Raw genomic sequence first — 21,450 nt, 5'->3', positions numbered from 1 at the left:
GTCTTTTTCAAATGCCTGATGGAAATTGCTTCATGACTGGGAAAAAGCACTGAAGCTGCAGTGTTACTGCAAGGATGCACAGGCAGGTGATGGCCATATATATATATATATGTATACACACACCAAAACTTTACCTAAATTCAGTGATAACACAGTACCTGAAGTATTTTCACATTTTTCTAGGCTTCTCACTGGGGAGGTGAAAGTGAATGCCAGATGTTGTATTCACCCTGCATCTTGAGCTACTTCTACACTTTGAAGGAACATTATGTGCATCAAGGAAATGTGCTCCAACACACAGCAAGTGAACCTTTCCCTTTCAACATTCTGTTCTAAAAATTGTTTGAAACTGGGGAAAATACACTGTGTTCTACTATGCAAATATCAACTTCCCTGTATAATTATAGTGCCTTTTGCTAGAATTGCATCATGACTAGAATACTACCAAGAGGGCAAACATTGAACCACTATTCTTAGTTTGTTAGAAAATTTTTCCCACATTACATAAACATGTACACACCCAGACTTGGGCAGCACCATCAATCTTTTCATTGCTTTCACTTTAGTAAAGGAACAGCTATTTTTCATTTCAGTAGCTTTATTTTTATTAATGTTATGAAACAGGTATTAAATTTTCTCCTTCAGCTTTCTTCACTGTTACTCTTCCCTGTCTTTACCACAGTTTCTGTACTGGCATACTGATTTTAAAAAAATCCTTAAAACTTCAGTAAAAGAACTTACGTCTAAATGTGTATATTGAACAGAAAAAGCGTCAAGGAGATTCTCCTGATGTTTTCTTAAAATGAATGTGTGCACAGCTGAGAAAAGCATAAATATGATGTATTAATAGGATCACACACATTAATCAGAAGCAGCAAAACTAAAACATAGCAGATTATTGAAAATATCATCAAAACTTTGCAAGCTCTTCGATATGTTGACCAGAAGTATGAACCATGCCAAATTCCTCTGACAGATGCAGCCCTATATAATTTTAATTCTAGACATATCTCGGACAAAGAGTCAGCCAGTTCAGGGCAACCACACCTGAGCAAGTTACGTTAAAAGAAGACACATAACAGCTAAGAATTAAGCAGCTCAAAAGCTAACATTGGTATATTGAGTCCATATTCAAACATCTGATTGATTATACCTCGGAATTCAGTTTTCATTTCTTGGCCTGAAGGGTGCTAAAATACAGAATACATTCAGCTCCCAAATACTCCCCTACAGGCCTAGTGTTAAAACAAAAAGGGAATAGTATTCTGACTCTACAAGGTAAAAGAAATTCTTAATTTTGTTCCCGATACACGTTCCATTTTTATACAAAGAACAAATGGTCTACTAAATGCAAAATTTGAAAATAATTCTTTTATCCTAAAACAATGTACTTGTTGCTTTTAGCGATACAACATTCAAAACATTGCTACTGCTGTTGCTAAATGTAATAAAGTACTTCATTCTACACATCAGGCTTTGCTTTGTTTGCATATACAAGGTGTTCATGCATATTTGGAACCTAACCACAGTTATGCTGCTTGTATGGTGATTCTTGTATAAAGTGTCTTGTTTTTTGTCTTTCCCTATGAACAAATTCATAAAGAAAAATGATAAAAGCCCACCTAGCTGAAGTCAACGCTCATATCCTTCACAATGTGGGTGCATATCAAAACATACAACAGGCAGACGTAATACCACTGAGAAGTCACGTCCTGCTGTCAGTCCTGGCAGGGACGGACACCCACTGCCTTGTAACCCCAGGCCTCTCTACAGCCCATCAGATCCTTTCTGTGTGCTTGATGGAAGAGGGAAGGTCTAGTGTTAACAGAAGATGCTTACTTGCCACACCGAGAAAAGGGACGAGTAACTACGCTTCACTGTCCAAGGATTCAGAGAGTCCCTTGGAAAACAAGCCTCCTCAGCTAAACCTTTACCTTTTAAACAGCCAATAGGAGAAGGAATGATGTAGCACGGGTCCAGCTGCTAGGAACAAGAAGGTAATATACAACTCCTCTGATCTTTCACCTCACATGGCTATTGCTTTGTCTTCACCAGTAATGGTTTGTCGGGGGACAAAGTTTTAAAGACAAGACAAAATGTGCAAGACTTAGCTTAAAATTCACACAGAGACAAGATCTGTCAGGTAGGTATAATCGGCATTGCATGCCCCTTCTTGGGGTTGAGTTGATGTGTTTTAACCTTGTGGATAAAATAAAAAGTTGTGTCCCCACTATGGTTTTAACAGCTTACATATTCTAATTATTTCACAATGAAAACACATGCTTTTTTTGACCAAAGAAGGTATTTTGCCTACACAAACACAGCAAGTTAGCAAAGAGCTGCCACTGCAGACACAGCACTTCTGAGGAAACCTGTGCTTTGCGCACGTATTTTAAAGTCACCCCTCACCCATGCCTCTGAGCTGTCCAAGTAAAACAAGCTATACTGGTAAAATAAACACATTTTGCCAATAAGTACACTTGACTTTGTTCCAGTGCAGGTGTACTCTCAAAAACCTTCTTCATACCCCAACCAACAACGCCAGAAGACATTTGGAGCAGTGACAAGACTGACATGGGTAACGCCCAACTTTTCCACCCAGTGATTCACACGTTTCCTCCAGTGGCATGCCAGGCTTGTACACCACAGAACCTACCCAGTGCTTCCCTGAAAAGCCTGATTTACTGGGATTGCACAAATCAAAGGCACTGCACGTGCAGGGGATGATGCAGCCACCTACCTGCTGCTCAGGAGCCCACAAAAGACAGCAGCCAAAGCAGGGCAGCTGCCCCTGTCCAGAGGTTCTTTGGAGCCTCTTCTTGGGAAGCAGGGGCAATTAGGTCCAGGCCACAGAACGAGCTCCCAGACCCAGGATGCTCGGGTACACTTTACTCCAGCACACCACAGCAACCAGAGCGGTTCTGGGGTCAGAACCGGCCTTCAGTTCTTGTCTGCCTCCCATCTAGTTACCCCTGTAGTGAACCCAAAGCTTCTATAGCCTAAAGCACACCTCCCAAAAAGGCATCTGGCTTCAACTTGTGTATCTGACAGAGAAGAAAAATCAGTTATTTTTACAGTAATTTGTTTCAATGGCTGATCACATCCATTGTTAAGCCACACATCCTTTGAATATTTGAAACCTAGTTTTAACGTCCATGTTTCCAATTATGATTGCCATCCTTTCTCTGTTACAGCTTTCTTCCCCCTCTCTTTAAACTTCATTAGTTAGGTATTATATTCACCTCTTGACCTTCTGAGTAATTAAAAAAAAGAGAACAATCTCCTTCTGCCTCATTATTAGAAAGCTTTTTTTCTCCACCTTTAAATACTGCAGGTTTTTTCTACCTTTCTAAAATAGAAGATATCGAAGTGCCTACTCAAAACAGTGAAAGCATGACTGCTCAAAAGATCTGGAGCTTTCCTAAAATCTTAATAGGGATGAACAAGCACACAAAATTTTATCTGGATCTCCATTCCCCAACAAATTAAATAACCTGTTGCAAGTTTCAAATGTTTTATCTTTCTAATATTCAGAAATTCAGAGAATATTTGCATCCCAAGTCAACAGAAAGAATACTTCTCATTATTTCAGCAAGGAAAGAAAAATCTATTAAATCATCAATTTACTTACGTTATCCAGAGAGAAGAGCTATAAACACAACTCTGGTTTTATAAATATTTAATCAGCTTAGTAACAATTAGAATCATTTCATCCCACATGGGTTATGCTACCTTTGATTAAAAACCTCAAGGGAAAAAAAAAAAAAAGGTTGTTTTTCTTGTAATCCATTTTCTTCACTTTCTCATCCACAACCACGGGGATGGGAAGCCACTGCACGGCCATTCAAAATTACATTGTAACAAACAAATGGAGAGCACATGGAAAAAATGTTATATCCTCCTTCCACATAAAATTATCATTGTGTTGCTTCCACTGTAATCCTTGAATACCCTTGAGCAAAGAGCAGTTACTGACTTGAACCAAATTATCTGACGCAAGGGACCATGTAGAAGGAGCGGGGAACATGATACAGCCTAAAACTTGAACGAGTTGTGTCTTATTATCTGCTAATGTCACCATTAGCATGGAAAGGCACTCACTGCCATTTTACTGCCCACTGTCTCCAATGCCTTATTCCTTATTCTTCCTTTCTTATACTCAGAAAGGGCAAATGCCTTCTCCCATCCCTTACAAGGACCACATTCAGAGAGCAGCAGTGAGAGATCCCCAAGTAAGTTGTGCCCCCTGATTCCTTCAATACTATCCTTTGTCTTACTTTAAAAATGCTACTTTAACATACAGAACCTCAGGAAAGATAACCAACCATACCTGAACTCGCTGAAAAACATGACCCACCCTCACCTCCCCATAAATACACTCCATATACTCAAGATCATTGAGGTGCTTGATGGATGAGAAACCCAAGGCTTATGCAAGTCAGAACTTGCAGACATTTCCCAACTTCAACGTGTTACACCTCTACTAAAAGTGAAAGCTGCAGTTTATCCTCTTTGGGGCTTCATTTACTGCCTCATTTCTAATTCCAGACAATCAGTTTCCAGCAAAACTTGAAAGCACATGCTCTCTCACCATGCAACAAAGGAAGCCAGATTTTCCTCCTCTACTGTAGACATGTGCTTTTGTACCACAACTTCGATTAGCAGATTGTTGCTTAAGAAAAACAGACTGGCAATGAGAAACAGCTCAGCAGCTTGGCATTTGTTCTACTTGTGTAACCCTTCACAAACAGCCTTGCATTTCCATGAAGGCATCAAACATCTGCTCTGTACACATACAAATATTAAATAATCCAGAAGCTGCAATGCTGTTCAAAAATCAGCTGCACTGGATACAGAGAAACAAAACCCGACTGACATTCTCATGCTTCAAGACCTAGGAGTGAAATTGAGTGACATTCTTGCAAAGAACACTGCTCAGCATGGGAACTACGTCAGTTCCCATAAATGAGAGTGATAAGACCATACACAGAGCAAAATCACACATAGCTACTTGTCCCATTGTCCCAAGCTGCCAGGACATGGTGTTAAGTACTGCTGTTAGAGGAAGTCAGAAGTGCTCCAGAACACAGAAAAACACTTGGAGAAATAGAAGACTGGGATTTCAGAATGGAGAGGAGCTGTTCAGAGCACACTCACGTATCAGAGAACTGTGTGAGCAAACAGAGTGGCTGTGGCTCACCACGGTTGAAGATTACCAAAACACAATAATCTCCTCACAGTCTTGCAGTTTTCTGGCCACCCTTTGAAGGGTCACTCTAAGCAGTAAAAATAAAAAAAACAAGCCTGAGCGTTATGCCTGAAACTTGAAATGTGTAGGAAGCTTGAAGTATGTATTTGGGACAACTAGGGAACTACATTCCTACACATGAGATGAAGTATGGTCTGAAACACTCTAAGTATATTTTTAATCCTGAGAGAGGTGTCTGTTTTGAAATTGCACTGCCATATCCCAATATGTACTTACAGGGGAGCAGACAAATTACAATTAGTTTTCAAGAACATGACAATAAAAATATTTAACCTGTATTGCAACATAGTTTGTAACACAGACTGCCTCAGCATTATCATACTTATTCATACTACAGAGCAGATTTACTATTTATATTTATCAGATTTACTATGAGATTTACTATTGATAAACTATTTTGCACATACAGAAGTAGAAATTCATACCTTTTATTTCCTCTTGAGAGTGCCACGGTAGCAAAGGTGGAAATGTCTTATTCTATCCAGATTTTCAATACATGTAGAATATAAAAAGCTCAATTTATTTATTCAGTCCACTAAATTTCTCCAAAACAGTAAGAGACATTCTGCCTCCCACTAGATGTTCTTCAGAACTCCTATAGTCAGTGTACATGCTGATGGCCAGAGCAAATTTACACAAAATGTAACTCTTTCCAGAGCAAAACAGAGAAAAGGGAACTATTAATTCCAAATCCACATTCTGAAAAACCCAAACCCTTACTTTTCTTGAACCATTTTTAGGAGAGCTTATTCATAGGACTTCCCTAATACACAGTGTCTCACTACTATTTGCCCTGTAGCTGACCATTGTGACTCCAACTATTGATCACATACCTCATTATTGACTGCAAAGTTCTCCACCAGAGAGCAAAAAGCACAGGGTTTTTGATTTACAAGGAGAGCATCAAGAAGAGATGTGAACCCTAACTTGGTTGAAATCGCCTCCATGAAAGTAAAATTTATTTCTGTAAACTGTAGCAGTGGATTTGACTTTAAGACACAGCCTCAATCTGTACTATTTTGGAATGCTGAAATGCTAAATTGGAATGCTGAAATAGGAATAACATTCAAAATGTAAGATGGGAAAAGGTTGAAGCTACTCTTTTCACAGATTATGGGACAGAATTGGTATAGCTGTTAAAAGCTAAACTAATTGACTTGGATTTGAAGAAACCTGACTGCCACACCTCCAGATATCCCTCCAAGTCAAAAGAAGATTCATTCTGTACATTTTTACTGTCCTTACAGATTTATTAGGATTGCAGTTGGAAAGGGCTGCAGTTAACTTTCTATGTAGCTTAAGCACATGTTCCCTCCCTGCCACTGTTCCTTGTAAAACTCACTCTTCAAAGCTTAATAGCCTGTGACAAAAACTAATCCATAAAACTGAAAACAAGGGATTTGGGAGAAGAGCCTGGAAGAAAAGGGGGGAAATAATAACAATTTTTCCATGTTTTGAAGACTGGGTCAAAGTGGCCTTATAAGAACCACACACCCAGCTCTTTCTGTCACCTCTTGGCCAGTTTCTGTCTGATACAACTGTGCAAGTAAATCCTGAGGAGATGGGCTGTGGAAGAAGGGGCTGTTTCACGAGGGCTGCACCGAGGGCCTCTCCGGAGACTGCAGCTGTCCGCAGGCTCTCGCTGGGCTGGCAGCTGCTGTGGGCACGCAGTCACTGCCTGGCTTTTGTTTTTCAGAACAAGGAGAAAACACGTTTTTCCCCTCCCTTGTCTGGGAAACAGGAAACAGATTCTTATAAAGACTCTCCCACGTACAGACTGGGCAGGAAAAAGGTGGAGTTTGGCAACATTAAGATTTGTTCTTCAAATGCAGACCAGTAATTATTGTAAGGTAAGTGACAGGATGGCTGAGCTTACTAATGTTTACTCACCGTGGTGCTGCTGTTTTCAAATGTATTTATATTTCACACAGACTTACCCATAAATATAAAAATCAGTTATTTTTACCTGAGCTTTCAGGTGGTGAGACCCTTGCACAGACTTTATTTACCTCTACATAAATGCAACGAATGCAAATAAATACGTCTTTTTCAATAACTGTACAACTTAATTCGTTCTTATGAGCCTTATAAAGTGGCTAGACATTTTTATCCATGTTTTATAAACTATGCCTTTTCAAGTGGAGAATACTGCTCCCCAGAGCACAGGAAAATTCTACACCTCCACTTCAGAATCCATAAGCCAGTAGTAATATTGTCTTTAGCTCAGGGGGAAAAAAAAATCATTAGGAGAGAAATGTGTGTGGGTTTTCTAGGAAGGTCACTCACTTGGTAACTAATCTGTATGTTCAAAAGGACAGACCTTGTTGATCAAATGTGTATCAGGAACACATGTTAAAAATTAGTAACAGAAAAATAATTAACATGAACAGAAAGAAAGTTCTCCACTGGAAAAAAACCCCAGGATGTTGGTTTGACACTATTTGTTATGAGCTACCCAAGAAAAAGTCCTAAAATAGCTTGATTGCATCACATACTAAGTTTGAGATGTTATTCACCTTTACAGACAGCACCTAACATCCAGACTGCTCAGTATCAGAGTGCTAATCTGGATGGCAATTCACCTCTCTTTCTTCAAAAGTCATATTCCAACCATCGAGAAATTAAAAAATTTTTGGTGAAAAAATTAAATGAACCTGCAAAACATCTGGTTTCTTTCAGTGCTTGTCAAGGTCAGACTAAACAGTCTTTTAGAGCTTACCAAAAAAAAAAAATTTTTTTAGTAATCCTAAAGTGCAGTGTCTCGAGTGTATTACAAAACACAGCATTTAACCCCATAAAAATATTTAAACATATTCAGTCAGTGTAATTCCTCTTCAGTGTTCTGTGAGCCATCACTCATTACAAAAATCCTCTCACAAGCTCAATGAAATCAAATTATAATGAAAAAATGATTAAATGCCCCACAGAAAATGCCTTGTTACTGTATCTTGAATACACCCATAATTAAAACTGACTGAGAAAGCAAACACTTGTCTTGAAAAATAATGTTCAACACTTTTGAGTAATGTAGCTGCATGACTGCTGTGAAATAAAGCACCCAAGCCAATAAACCCAACAGGCACAGAGTCAGCAGCAGTGGTGCTGCAGCTCCCTCCCATTCAGCAGGAGCATCTTGCCAGTGCATGAGGTTCCTTATCCTTAGCACCCCTTGGCATCACTGTGGTTCTCTCCCACATAGAACAAGTTAAAGAACTCCCATTTCCTTTCAGCTAAGCTAGCAGCAGTAAGCAAAGTGATGGTTTATGCCGCATTGTTGGCAGGACACAGCTCTGGGAATCAGTATTTTTAAAAATCATTAACAGGTTTTTCTTTTTCTTTTTAGCTTAAAAGGGGACCATACCCAAGGGCAGCTACAAGGAAAGAAACTCAGTTTACATCATCATTATTATAGGTATGGTTTGACAGTGGGCACGGGAAGAAAGCATGCTCCCATTATCTTTTAATAAATCTTTTAAAGCCTGAATTCACTGAAAAATTCTTTTTAAATGGCTACATTTAAGACTATTATGCAGTATCCTTTCACAGCAACAACCCATTAAAAACCTCAAGTCCTCAGAGCATCTTAGGGGGAAGAACCAGAAATAAACTGTCCATTGCATATCAAGCTTCTGTATCTGCAATTCACAGTAACTGGTATAAAAGCTGACAGTTAATTTACTGCCCCTAGTTGTTACTAATGAGCTATAAATTTGGCTGCTAATAGTTCTGGTGTAAACCAGTTAAATTATATGGCTAGTTTTAGTGGGCACTTCTTACCCTGCACATATGCAACTTTCATTATAAGCCCTGACCATACTACGTACTCCACAAAGCAGTTTACTGGAGGGAGGGAGGGAGGGAGGGGGCAGAGAAAGTGCCAAAAATTTTTTTTTAAATTAGGCATCTGAAGTGTTTTGTTGTTCCCCGTTCTGGCCCAAGATTCTTAATGGAACATCTTGGTAATACTCAAATCCTAAGACGAGCACTTCTTACCTACCTGAGATTCTGTATAAGAGCAAGGATGACATTTCTCTTGAATTTGTGTCACAACGTTGTTTTATATCAAGAGGTAAGACATTTCCATTAAGTTAGTTCATACACTACGGGGGATTGGAAAAAAAAAAGAAAAAAAGGAAAAAATAGAGGGAGAGAAGTATACACACACACAAGACCTGCAACAGCACATTCTGGAGTTCTGAATTAAATCTTTGCTTCTGGTACAGACTAATAAAATATCCATGAAGAGTTACTGTTAGCTGCATGTGGATGAGCTATGAGACTGAACATAAATTCCTACAGGCTGATCTTTGATCTAAATATTTCTGAAAGGTGGGAGACTAACTGATCAGGCCAGTTTTAAGAGTATTTATTAAAATGAGCATACTTCTGTGCCACAGCCTTAATCACTTTTTCATATTAAAAAAAAAACAAAGCCAAAGACTTTTCGGACTAAAATATCAAGTGGCATAAAGTACTACAGTTTCAGAATTACATTATAAAATTATTTTACACTATATGCCCCAGTGATCTGTATAACTGACAAAGAGGTTACCCCCCCAAAAAAATTGATATTTAATGTAAATACTTATTTTTTGTAAGTCATCTGCAGCATTCGCCATCAGGAAGGCCCAGTTCCAAATCCGTATTTGGGAATAACACTATTAATATAACAACAATGACTCACAGTGCAAGTTCTAATGAAATCTTTTATTTAGAAGCATTACATTTATAATACTTTCCCCATATAAGGCTTGCAGTTTAAGCCTTTACACATACATTGTTAGTGAATATAAAAATGCTTAAACTACTTTTGAATGCTCACGCATGCAAAAACAAATCCAAAGAAAACACATGTGAGATCATAAATCTTGTGTTGTAGGACAAATCCTACGTGCACAGCTAGGGTGAATAGAAAGGGCAATAGAATCACAGAATACTCTGGGTTGGAAGGGACCTTAAAGGTCATCCACTTCCAACCCCACTGTAGTGGGCAGGGAACCTTCCACTAGACCAGGTTGAGAGCCCCATCCAGTCTGGCCTCGAACACTTGCAGGGATGGGGCATCCACAACCTCCCCATAATCTGTTCCAATGCCTCACCACCCTGACTGTAGAGAATTTACCCTCTTTCAGTTTGAGCCCCTTACTCCTTGTCCTGTCACTACAGTTCCTGATCCCTCTCCTGCTTCCCTGTAGGCCCCCCTCACATACAACAGGAAAGTTGCTGTGAGTTCTCCACACAACCTTCTCTTCTCCAGGCTGAACAGCCCCCAACTTTCTACAAACTACTTTCTACAATTTTCTCAGTCTGAATAGTTTAAATAGTTTAAAGGGGGAAAAAAAAATACTCCCAACCCTCTATAAAACAAACACCATTCCTGAAGGTTAAGATAAACTCAAAGATCCAGAATTACAGTTCTAGAAGTGGTTTGGTATTTTGCACTGTATTTCCAACTTCGCAAACATAGAGTAAGGTGGACAGTAGCAGGACTGCCCAGGATGCATAAATAATGTCAAAATGTGGTGGAATTGCTGCAATTGGTAAGCTGCTGTCACCACAGGGTGACAGGGAAACTACTGACAGTCCTGCTGTTTGCTTTCAAGACCCCTGCATTCATCATCACCCTCTTTCTCCAGCTTTTGATGGCTGCCTAACTGCTCCCCAGTTCCTACAGTAGAGCCAACAGTAAAACAAATGGGGTATCCCTGAGGCAGAGCACAGGGAAGAGCACAGGAGCCAGAATCTGCAGGAATGAACCTTCATAGCACAGCAGGGCAGCAGTGGTCAGAAACAGAAACCCTTTCTGCGTGTGGGAATTGGTGCAACACTGAAATCCTGTCCCCATCATGTGGCTATGTCACTGTGCAGTAATGGAATGGTAAACATGGGATGCAGGGGAGTGGAGTGGGAGACTTGGGCAAAGCATTTTAGAAAGGAAACTTCTGCTGTTTATAGAATGAGAGTATTTGTCACATTTTGTTTGTCCTCAGGGGCTGTTCTCCCTCTGTACACACCCAGCAGTCAGAGCTGCCTCAGGTCTCTACATACTGGAACACCATCCCTGCATACATTGCAGCAACCCTCTTGCTCCAAAAAGGAGCAAAATAAGGGCATTTTCATGGCATGTGAGAAGCCATCTCACTTTGTAACTGAGGCATGTGAATGAAGATCACTGTCAGCTTCAGAAAGTGTTTGAGTAAACCTAGAACTAAGTTACAAATGAGGAGAGGTCTACAGCTGACCAAGAAAGTACTAAGGTACCTCCAGTCAGGCAGAGCTCAGCCAACAGTACTGGCATTTTGTACCTTGGCTTGCATTTTCTGACACCATAAAGCATTCTAAAGACTACTCTCCAAAAAAGGATTCCCAATAAAAAAAACCCCTGAAGTGGCTAATCTACATTTTTGGCCCTAATCTGATAAATTTGTGCTGTGCTTTCCAAGGATAACAGTCTGTACTGCTACCCTTAGATTTCCCCTTTTTTCATGACAGAAAATGTGGTAATTTGGGAGGACTGTAAAGCAGTTCAAACAGCTGCTTCTCTTCAGATAAGATATTTGGGTGTTCATACTACCTCTGTCTGCCAGACGAGCTATTTCAATGGGCTTTCATGAGCTGTTTGTCACATCCTTCAAAGATATTTTTCCTGCAGTTACAAAGAGACTTAATAAAAAGGCCTTCTGAAACAGACTTACTATGCTCTTTCCGAGTTCTACTTTTTTGGGCAAAACAAACATCAGATACTACTTTTTCTCCTTGGCTTGCTTTACGTCAGTACAAGACGGAAGCACACAAGAAAAACAAATTCTTTTTCAATTTCAGTGCTTGGCTCAAAATCAAAAATCATTAGTTTAAAGCAGTGGCTTGGAGAAGAGGAAACATCTTGGGGCCAACAATATTTTTTATCAGTCAGTGAGCATCCATTAATCATTAAGATATTCCAAAGTATTTTGTCCCTGTCCAACTTGAATTTGTTTCAAGGCAGTGGTTAGCTCTGACTGTGATAATATATAACCACCTTCATGTACGCACAGACCCGAGATGAATGTGGGGGGATGGGGGGGGATCAAAAACCCAACAAAAAATCCCCTCCATGCAGAGTGGAACTCAAAGAACATTTTCACAAGGGCCCAGGGCAGCACTGAGCAGGAAAAGGGGTATGTGGAACTATTTGAACTCTCAGGGGAAACATCAATGCAACAATGTCACAAGTTAAACACAAACTTTTTCTAGAAAATTAAAGTGCTCCTCAGCAGCACAGGCATTGAGATGCTAAACTGCAAACACTGCATTTTCAAAGCTTTCACCCCCACCAGATTTCTGAATGCATGATCTAGCTATGTTCTTTTGGCACTTAAAAATGTCCCAGGAAAACATGCCACACAGCACTTAGCCATGCAGAGTCAGGTAGGGCAATGATGAGAAGATAAAAATTATTTAATTAACATCTAAATGTTTTACTTTGTGCTACGTATTTGTTTCAGCAAATAATCTCTGGCACGTGCTGTTTGGTTCCATCACCATAGGTTTGGGATGGCCACTGTGCAGGAGTCGCAGAGATTATTGCTCAGTTTTAAAACAGCCATCTTCACACAGTTGTCAAGCCTGTAAACCTGAACCTGCAGACCAGATGTGGTCACCTGGCCTTGTCAAAATTACCACAACAAGCAGAAGAGAATCATCCCGTGGCTCTCTGGCCAGGGTCATCAGAAAGCCCAGTCTGGGTGCAATTTTTACCTTGCAGACTGTTGGCCAGTATTCCCCATGCTATTGGGAGGGAAGTCAGCCAGTTGCCAGCTGTCCAACAGAGATCTTCAATTCTACAACTGCACAATCTACTTACCACTGCAGCAAAGCCTTCCTGCAGAGGGCATGGCCATTGTGAAGGGATGCCACAAGGGCACAGTTCTGTCTGCACCACTACAAAGGTTATAGGAATGCACAGGCCTGTACATTATGAGCTAAAAGACACAGGCAGTTTAGATCACATGACCAAAGTTCAAGCTGCATATTTGTTTCGGGTGCATTGAGGTCTTGTGAAATTCATGCTTGGATTTACACCCTTCCTTAAACTCAAGTCATTAGGAGAAAAAGAGGAAATAGATGTGTAGTAAACAATATTTGTTATTTGACACCCCAAGAGCCTGCAGAGACTTACACTATCACTAATTCCAAATGGTAAAGGGACAAGAGAAGACAAAAGAAGTAATAGCAATTGGAAAGAGAAAAAGTTGATGTTGAAATGATTACAGTGCCAGTGCATTTTTCAGTGCCACTGTGTCACAACACAGCACCGAGCAAATAAAGGAATATCTCCCAAGCGAAGATGACCTTCAAAAGAGATCATTTATACAAAGAAACTTGGCAATGCAAAGAAGTACAATCAGCAAATGGCAGGATTGCACACAACAGTAAAGCTGACTTAACAACACAGTCAAAGGCATGCTGGCAGGTAAGATTTCTACCTCAGTCTCAGTAAGATAAAGTGGGTATTCTAACTCAATGTCCTCTGATGAATCTCAGCACCAGATCCCTCTGTCTCCACAAGCCTGACCATTACCCACTTCAACAAGCAAGAGCAAACATGCTCATGTCCAGTGAGATCTGCTCAAAGAATACCTGTTTCTATAAATCACTGTTTCTAAGTGAAACTCTGGATTTTAGCTGCATTTCCCATTTATGTTTGTGCAGTTCTTACACCAGTGTCAAGTGAGGTACGATGGAACAGTGACAAGCAAGGCAGGGGAGGCTTTTTGCTGGTATTAGGTTTGAACAGATCTTCAAGTATTTTAGCTCCCCTTGCAATCTCTCTCCCCCTTTATGAGTTTACAATCAGAGGCTGACCAAATCATACCCAATGAAAAAAACTTACTATCATGATGACTTTTGCTACACTTCCTTGCTTACAACCCCCTTTTTTCTTGTTTGGTTTTGGTTTTTTTTTGTTTGTTTGTTTTGTTTGTTTGTTTTTTATAAAAAAGTTTTCATGCACTGCACTGTAAAGAGTTATTACTGTGGGGGTAATAATACTGTATTACTCCCATGGTAACTATGTCCCCTGCATGTGCCTGTACGTGCTGCAGCAGCAGCTGTATCTGCCCTACAACACCCCACCCCAATGAGCTCCCCTCTCCTCAAGTGACCTGCACAACAGGGTGCCTCTCCACCTGACAAGTGGAACACGCTGTCCCAAACAAAAACCCTTGAAGATCAAAACAAGCTTTTCTGCTGACATGGCAAAAGTTTAGGCTAAACAGGAAAACATACTTGAAGCTCTTTTTCCATTACCTTGCATTATTAAACCATCTAGGCAAGAGATAAACATAAAAGGAATTTCTTTAATTAGATAAATTCACTCCTCAGCATCTGTTGTTTAATAAAGTAAAGCACATCAGCATGTTAGAATCAGATAATATTGAAGTCTCCCACAAACTCACAGCTGAAGCTACTTTTTCATGCAAGCATTTGGGTGCCACTGGTTTTACTCACTGTAATACAACACTTCCAGTTAAATGTTTGCTGTAAAATGTAATGCCAGGTACATACTGGGCCACAACAAGTGAAATTCTTTAAAATGATTATGCATCATCTTGCAAGTCAGAACAAGGCAGAAAAGATGCACAGGGTGATCTTGCACAATATATTTCCCTGAAGTTCTATACCATGCATTTATTTTTAATAAAACTCAAATCAGTTAGATTGTGCTTCTTGTAACTAAAGTCTAAAAAAATTACTTTGACATACGCAATATCCATTACCATTTGCTCTTCAGCATCATTTCTTAATTGACTCTCTACGACAATCTCTCAAAGGTCAAAAACCTCTGCAAAAAAGCCAGGTTAATGAGAATATATTCTTAGCCTCTATCTACTACAATCCCACTAAGCAACAAATTCATTTTACAGCTTAAAACCAAACACTGTAAGATAGTAACTTTCAGTTATGCTTGATCTTGTATGCAGTCAGATAATGGCATTTTTATTACAGTCATTAAAAAATGTTAAGGATGTGCCAGGAAGATGTTAACACCCATCTACTTTGACATTAACAAAACCTAATCAAAACCAAATTTTGGAATTTTTAATACTCAAATTTGAACCTATTTTGGCAAAGCAAAGGAGCCTTCTAAGTGGCATTGTGCAAACCAGTGCAGGCAAAAACCAGTGCAGTCCAGCTGAACAACACTGCCGAAGTATTCACAATCCATCTGGGCTTCTCTCTGCCTCTCCTGTGCAGAGATTGCCACTCAGCTGCACCGTGGACCGTGAGTTTAAAGCAACAAGGCACCGTAGGGTTAGTCTGCACACCTGTACTCTGAAGCACATCCAAAACACATCTGAGCTTTTCAGGAGCACAGCACTAAGGCAACTGCAGCACTTACTCATGACAGAGGGTTAAAAGCAGCTAAGTGAAGTGACACTCCAAGACTAACAACTTTCTTCGTTTGTCAAGTCACCTGCCAACTGCAAACAAACAGTTACCACTGCACAGTGGAAGTACAAGTCCTCTTCAGACCAGCTAAGCTGTGCTCAGGAATGAAACTTACATCATATGAAGACACACAAGAATCTGCTTTAATAAAAATCAAATGCATTATTAAAAAAAAATTTCACCTGAAAATTCTCTTTTTTCAATTTTTATAAGATTCCTTGAACAGGGAATATTTAATTCGTTATTGTCTTTCCAGTTATGGTATATTCTCTGTTACTGAGAAGACGTAATAGCAATCAGAGAGAAATAAAATCAGTATTTTTAAAACCACAAAGCTGGTTAGGTAACTCAGAGTAGTAGTTTCAAGCAGTAAAAATTTAGACTAATTTTTCAGACTGGCTAAATTTAAAGTAATTTGTATTCCGTGTCAGGGAGCATCACATTTAATGAGTTTAGCTCTTTTTTGTATCAAAAGCTGGAAAATGCTTAGAGTAATTGCCACAGGCACTCCTTCGGGAATCACGGAGTTCGTAATGTTTCAGTTCCTAATACTTCAAGGCTTTACTGAGCAAATCCACCTCATTTTAACATACAGACAGCTCTAACCTGTCCCCACCAAATGCACACACTATAAAAGCAAACCTAACAAGATGCAGAAGAAAACAAGCTAAATAAGCTGCACATTTCCTATGCTGTGATCTTCTGTTCTTTTCAAGACAAAAGACATGGCCAGTATTTCATGTACCCTGTCACTAGAAAGGAAAATAAAAGCTTCTGTTTTCATGTGGTTTTAATGATGAAGTTTCAAAAGAGGATGCAGGCTCTTTCTTACCCGTTCAGCGTGTATGACCCATTCCTCCTGAGTCTCATACTTGCAGATAAGAATCTTAGGAAAAAGTCCAGAACGAGGTGGTTTGTCCTCTGCAACACCAGAATACAGGCACCTGTTTGGAGGTTGTGCTTTTCGTTCACCAGGGGATCTCTTTCCTGTTTCTCTGAGTCATCAGTGGGGAACAATGTGAAACCACCACCAAAGCCACTGAGCAGGAAGCCCAGAGGAAACTGCCTGCAGCCAAACAGGAGTCTGGAGGTGTAAAATCTCCCCAATGTACCTCTCACAGAATCTTGGAGCTCACTAAGGAAAAGCAGCAAAAAACTCACAGAGAAGGAGTTTTTTTAGAAAATACCAAAGCTGCACGTGCAAGAATAAATTTTGTAGAAAGCTGTAGTTTATCACTGAGCTGCTCTTCTTCTTTCAGGCTCTGAATAGCCTGAAAGCAGCTTCAGGTCTATTCCCTCCTGCTCACCAGCCCTGCTGCAACTATTACTCAAGCACTACCCCCAGAGCACAAGGCAACTAAACAAGAAGCCCTAGATAACAAATACTCAGCCTTTTTTGTTTCGGGGTTTTTTTTTTTCTCCCTCCAGTATCAAGTTAGAAATTCCATGTGTGGAAAGGGACATACGATTAGTGGTTAAAAGGTTTCTTTCCCTTGTAGTAGGTTTAAAACAGGCAGGTCTAAAGTCACGTTCAAATGCTGCAGGGAAAAATATCCTCTAGCAGTCCAGTGCTGGGCAGGCTGCCCTGCATAAATCACAGGATTGCACTGTCTCCGGTGAGGCTGTTTTCCTGCCCTTTATGTTCACCCTACCATTCCCTGATAGCTGTGATCCAACCAGCTGCACAGCTTAATGTCTGGTGAGTCTACCACACAAGGCAAAAATCACTCCAGGTAGTTGTTGATCATTTGCTGTCTGTGAGCAGATCAACACTGACTTAAGTAATAAATCACATGAAAAATATTTTTATCAATGGATGTTGAAATGACCATCACTTGTGGCCTAGGTAAAGCTGCTTTAGGATAATGGGAAAACTGCACACTAGACAAATATAAAGATGAAATATTCACTACATAAAAAGACAGAAGCAATCAATCCCATAGAACTCTGGCCTGAGTAAAACATTATCCTTATTTAAATGGCTCAAATGTCTAAAGACAGTATGCTTGTCAAGCTGCATTTTCATTTTAATTTAACAGCTGTAGAAAACAAGCCTTAAAAGAAGGAGAATTACTTTATTTCTTGGTAGGTGTAATCAAGAATACCCATGTAGGAACTATAGATCACAAATGTTGAGAGAAAAAGAGTTACACTGAATTACAGGCTGAAGAAATCAATGTGATCCTGTTGATAAAAGGCAATGAGACTGAGCTGTACTGTATCTGCAAGACAGAAATTCTCAACATCTATCAGGCCTAATCTGGAGTACTGTGCTCAACCCATGGCACCCTAGTTGAAAGCAGATGTAGAATTAGCTGGAGCCCAGAGAGCATCAAGATTATCTATCCTACAGATGTGAAAACTGAGGGAGAAAAACAAGACAACATCTTCCAAGAATGTAGAACACTGCTGTAAAGAAAAAGGAAACAAAATGTTCTTCCTGCTCTGTCCATCACAAAGGCATTTGAATTAAGCAACAAACACACCAAGTTAGTATTATTTTGCTTGGTATGTGTGTGTATTTGGGTTTTAAGTACAGGAATAGATTACAGAGTCTGCAGGCCTTTGAGATGATCTTGCTCCAGAGCTGGGGACTGACTAGGTGACCTCTGCAGCTGTCTCTCATCCCTACCTTTCTATGATTTGCTCCCACTTCTAGCTGGTGAAAAAAAATGAAAATCATGCTGTGCAACTGTGACACAAACTAGCTCACATCAAACCAGACTAGAGCATGCTTAAGAATTTCCTCCTCAAAATATGTTAAAGTGGCCAGGACTCCAAGGATGTCCAATACATTACCAGCACAGTGGTGGCAGTGCTCTGTTTTTATCATATACATCATGGGAGACAATCATACTTCATGTTCTCAGCTTTACAAAGATCCTGCCTATGTACTGGCTGGCACCAGGGCTTAATTCTTCCAGTTGCTATGGTCAGATCCTGCTGTCCCTCAGAAGCTGGCCAAGATTCACTATGGCCATGGAAGAGCTAGAAGTCAGGTCCCTGCAGGCAGCTACATACCAGTACTCAGTAAAGCAGAGACACATTCTTGGAAGCTTATCAAAGTAAGCTAGGATGACTTATTTGGCTAAAAATTTAGAGAATTAAAAAATAAAGCTAATAAATATAAGATGTTAGGTAAAGATAATTTCGAAATGCTCTGCAAACCTATCTCAAGTGAAAACTTGAGTTTTCTTCTTGGAATACGAGATTTTAGAGAGGTCATCTTAAATCCAGGCTCAGAGTAAAATCCAGGCTCCAGTATGTTTGCAGCTTTACTGGAAATAAAAGCTACATCTGACAGTATAACTGAATCATACATGACACTGGGCTTTCTTTGGGTATCTACTAATTTACATTGGAGGTGCACCAGCAATATAGAACATGGGAGCTGTCATGAGGCGCTGTCTGAAAGCTATTACTTAACAGCACTTGACTACTATTCTAAACTGGAGAAGCAAATTTTTTGTAATTTAAAAAAAAAAAAAAAAAGCTGACCTTCCCACAGCTTTTTTAAAGCTCCTTCCTGGATACAAAATCTAAGTGATGTACCCATGGATTTTCAGAGCATTTTGTTTTCACTGGCTACCTAATATTTTTTTTAATAATTTCAGAATTCTGCTGCTGAAAGCAGCTGCTGGTTTTTTCCAAACTCTACTTCTGCAGAAAGACATCAATTCCTTTTTCTTTCACTCCCCCGTGCTCTTTTAGGATTACAGCAGCACAAGGGTATGTGTTCCTCAACGTCTCCATCTGAAAACTATTATAGGAAACCAGCAACTAAATATAAACTATCCAATCAGAGCCAGAGTCAGCCACATCGATGCTAGGATCCCAAAATGCTATCATGGACAAAAGACCTTACCACAGAAACACAGCTACAGCCTACTTGCCAACACAACTGCTTCAGAAACAATGAATTCCTGCTTCAGAGAAGTCTTCTGGAGAAATGTCTTTTGTTAAAAGAGATTAAAAAGCCCCTTATTTTTAGACAACATAAAGATGATAAACTCGCTGAATAGGCAACTCCATGGTGAGGCAATGTGCTGTAGACTTTACCTCCTACGGTATTTTCAATCAGCTGCACCTAAAGAAATCCTCTTCTCCTCTCTCTCCCTACACATACTCATTCCAGAGACCATACACAAGCTCAATCATCCTTGCTGTGGTGAAGGCACATGGGAGAAGGGAAAACATCTTTATGTCTCCTTAAGATCCCTTCTGACAAATAAAGCATTCTTACAGCCCACTTCTCTTTTATTCCCTTTCCCAAGCAGAATCCATAAACTTTAGCATGGATTTTTTGTTCACAGGCTAAACATTCATCCAATTACTGCTCCACTTCCAAGGGGAATTTCAACAGGACCATTTGGCCTAGTTATTCTGGACATTAGCTCAAAGAGCAGTTCTTTAGATAACATAAATTAGCATGGATGATTTACCATTTTCAACTGTGTCCCAGCTACTTTGAGCTTTGAAAACATCATTAAAGGATCTATTTCAATTACTATTAAATAAATTCCCATTTAATAAGGAAATGTACACGTTAAGTAAAAGGCTGGCTACAGAAGAGAATAGCCAGTCCTCCACTACTTGGACAGACTTACAGTACACTCAGAGCTTAATTACTCATCCAGGGGGAGCTTTGCATATGAATGAAACATCTTTCTACATCTAAAAAGAAATACTCACTAGCAACCTCAGTTCTCCACATCTGGTCAGGAAAGAGAGGAGACAGAGTGCCCATATGTACCCTATTTTTCTAGGGCCATGGTTTTCACAAGTGTTAAAAAGTTACTTCTACAGTGTATTTATCGTAATTTTATAGGTGTGTTGTTGATCCTCTGGTGTTTTTGAAAAATCTATTCGAATTTGTCTATTTGACTACTGAAGAAACAATTTACTCCCTTTCTCCTGGAAAATACCCACTAACCTAATGCTTAACCTCGTTTTCTACTGTCTTGCATCATAACTTGCATTTAAGGACTGTCCAAGTTAATTCCCAAGATAATCAATGAAATACTGAACTGTTAAAAGAAACAAATTTGAGGCTGCTTTTCTGGTCTGATTATACACTTACAGCACTGCACCAAACAGCCAGGTTCACTTTACTTCTACCAAACTACTTAGATAATTCAGGCTTAATTTAAACACTGATATTAGAAAAACAAAAATCTTACATATCACTATCAATTGTTGCTTGATAGGGAATGAAAAAGTAAAAGAGGAGAAGGAGAACAGGAAAACTGACTAAGACATAGATGTAAATGTTATCCCCAAATTCTTCTAATTCATTTGGCACGTGAAGATAGTGCTTTCTCAGCTTCAGAGCTGAAGGGATTTCTTTGCCAAACTTGTTAAGAAATCCTATTTCAGTGGGGATTTTGGCTTAGTATTGAAAAGAAAGAAAAACAGTCCTGTGTGGCAACACTACGATGGTCAATATACAAATGAAAGCCATAACACATTTCCTACATCCAAACAGAAAGATGTAACAGGGGCAAGTCTTTGATCTGCTTTTGAGGAGAAGATTTTTGGTTTGGTTCTTCTAATGAATGTAACAGGCAGTCCTGATTTAAAGCAAAAATGCCAGCAGCACTGAAAGGGTTATTGCAAGCTGTTTGTAATAAGCAACCCAGGACAGTGTTGGAGAAAGTTACAGAACTGTAATAACAGAACAGCAATCTGCCTGGAAACGGAAAAGGGTGGGTGAGCAGTTTCTACCGGACCAGGGCAAAAGCCAGGGTTTA

The 21,450-nt window shown here is 39.7% G+C and overlaps 1 protein-coding gene across 3 annotated transcripts in view; it reads right to left on the bottom strand.

Moving 5' to 3' along the window:
- Positions 1-21,450, bottom strand: part of MOB2 (MOB kinase activator 2) — a 110,134-nt gene that overhangs the window by 38,506 nt on the left and 50,178 nt on the right. The window contains exon 1 of one of the 3 annotated variants that reach the window (XM_082283894.1): positions 16,533-16,585. The exons of the other annotated variants lie outside the window; for them this stretch is intronic. Coding sequence (XP_082140020.1) covers positions 16,533-16,570 — 38 coding nt within the window. The 5' untranslated portion in view covers positions 16,571-16,585. Of the gene's footprint in view, positions 1-16,532; positions 16,586-21,450 lie in introns of those variants that run through there. 3 annotated transcript variants of the gene reach the window in all.

This window comes from Coloeus monedula, assembly GCF_965178545.1.
Source record: "Coloeus monedula genome assembly, chromosome: 6".
NCBI lineage: Eukaryota > Metazoa > Chordata > Aves > Passeriformes > Corvidae > Coloeus > Coloeus monedula.
This window is presented reverse-complemented; position numbering and strand designations above follow the sequence as displayed.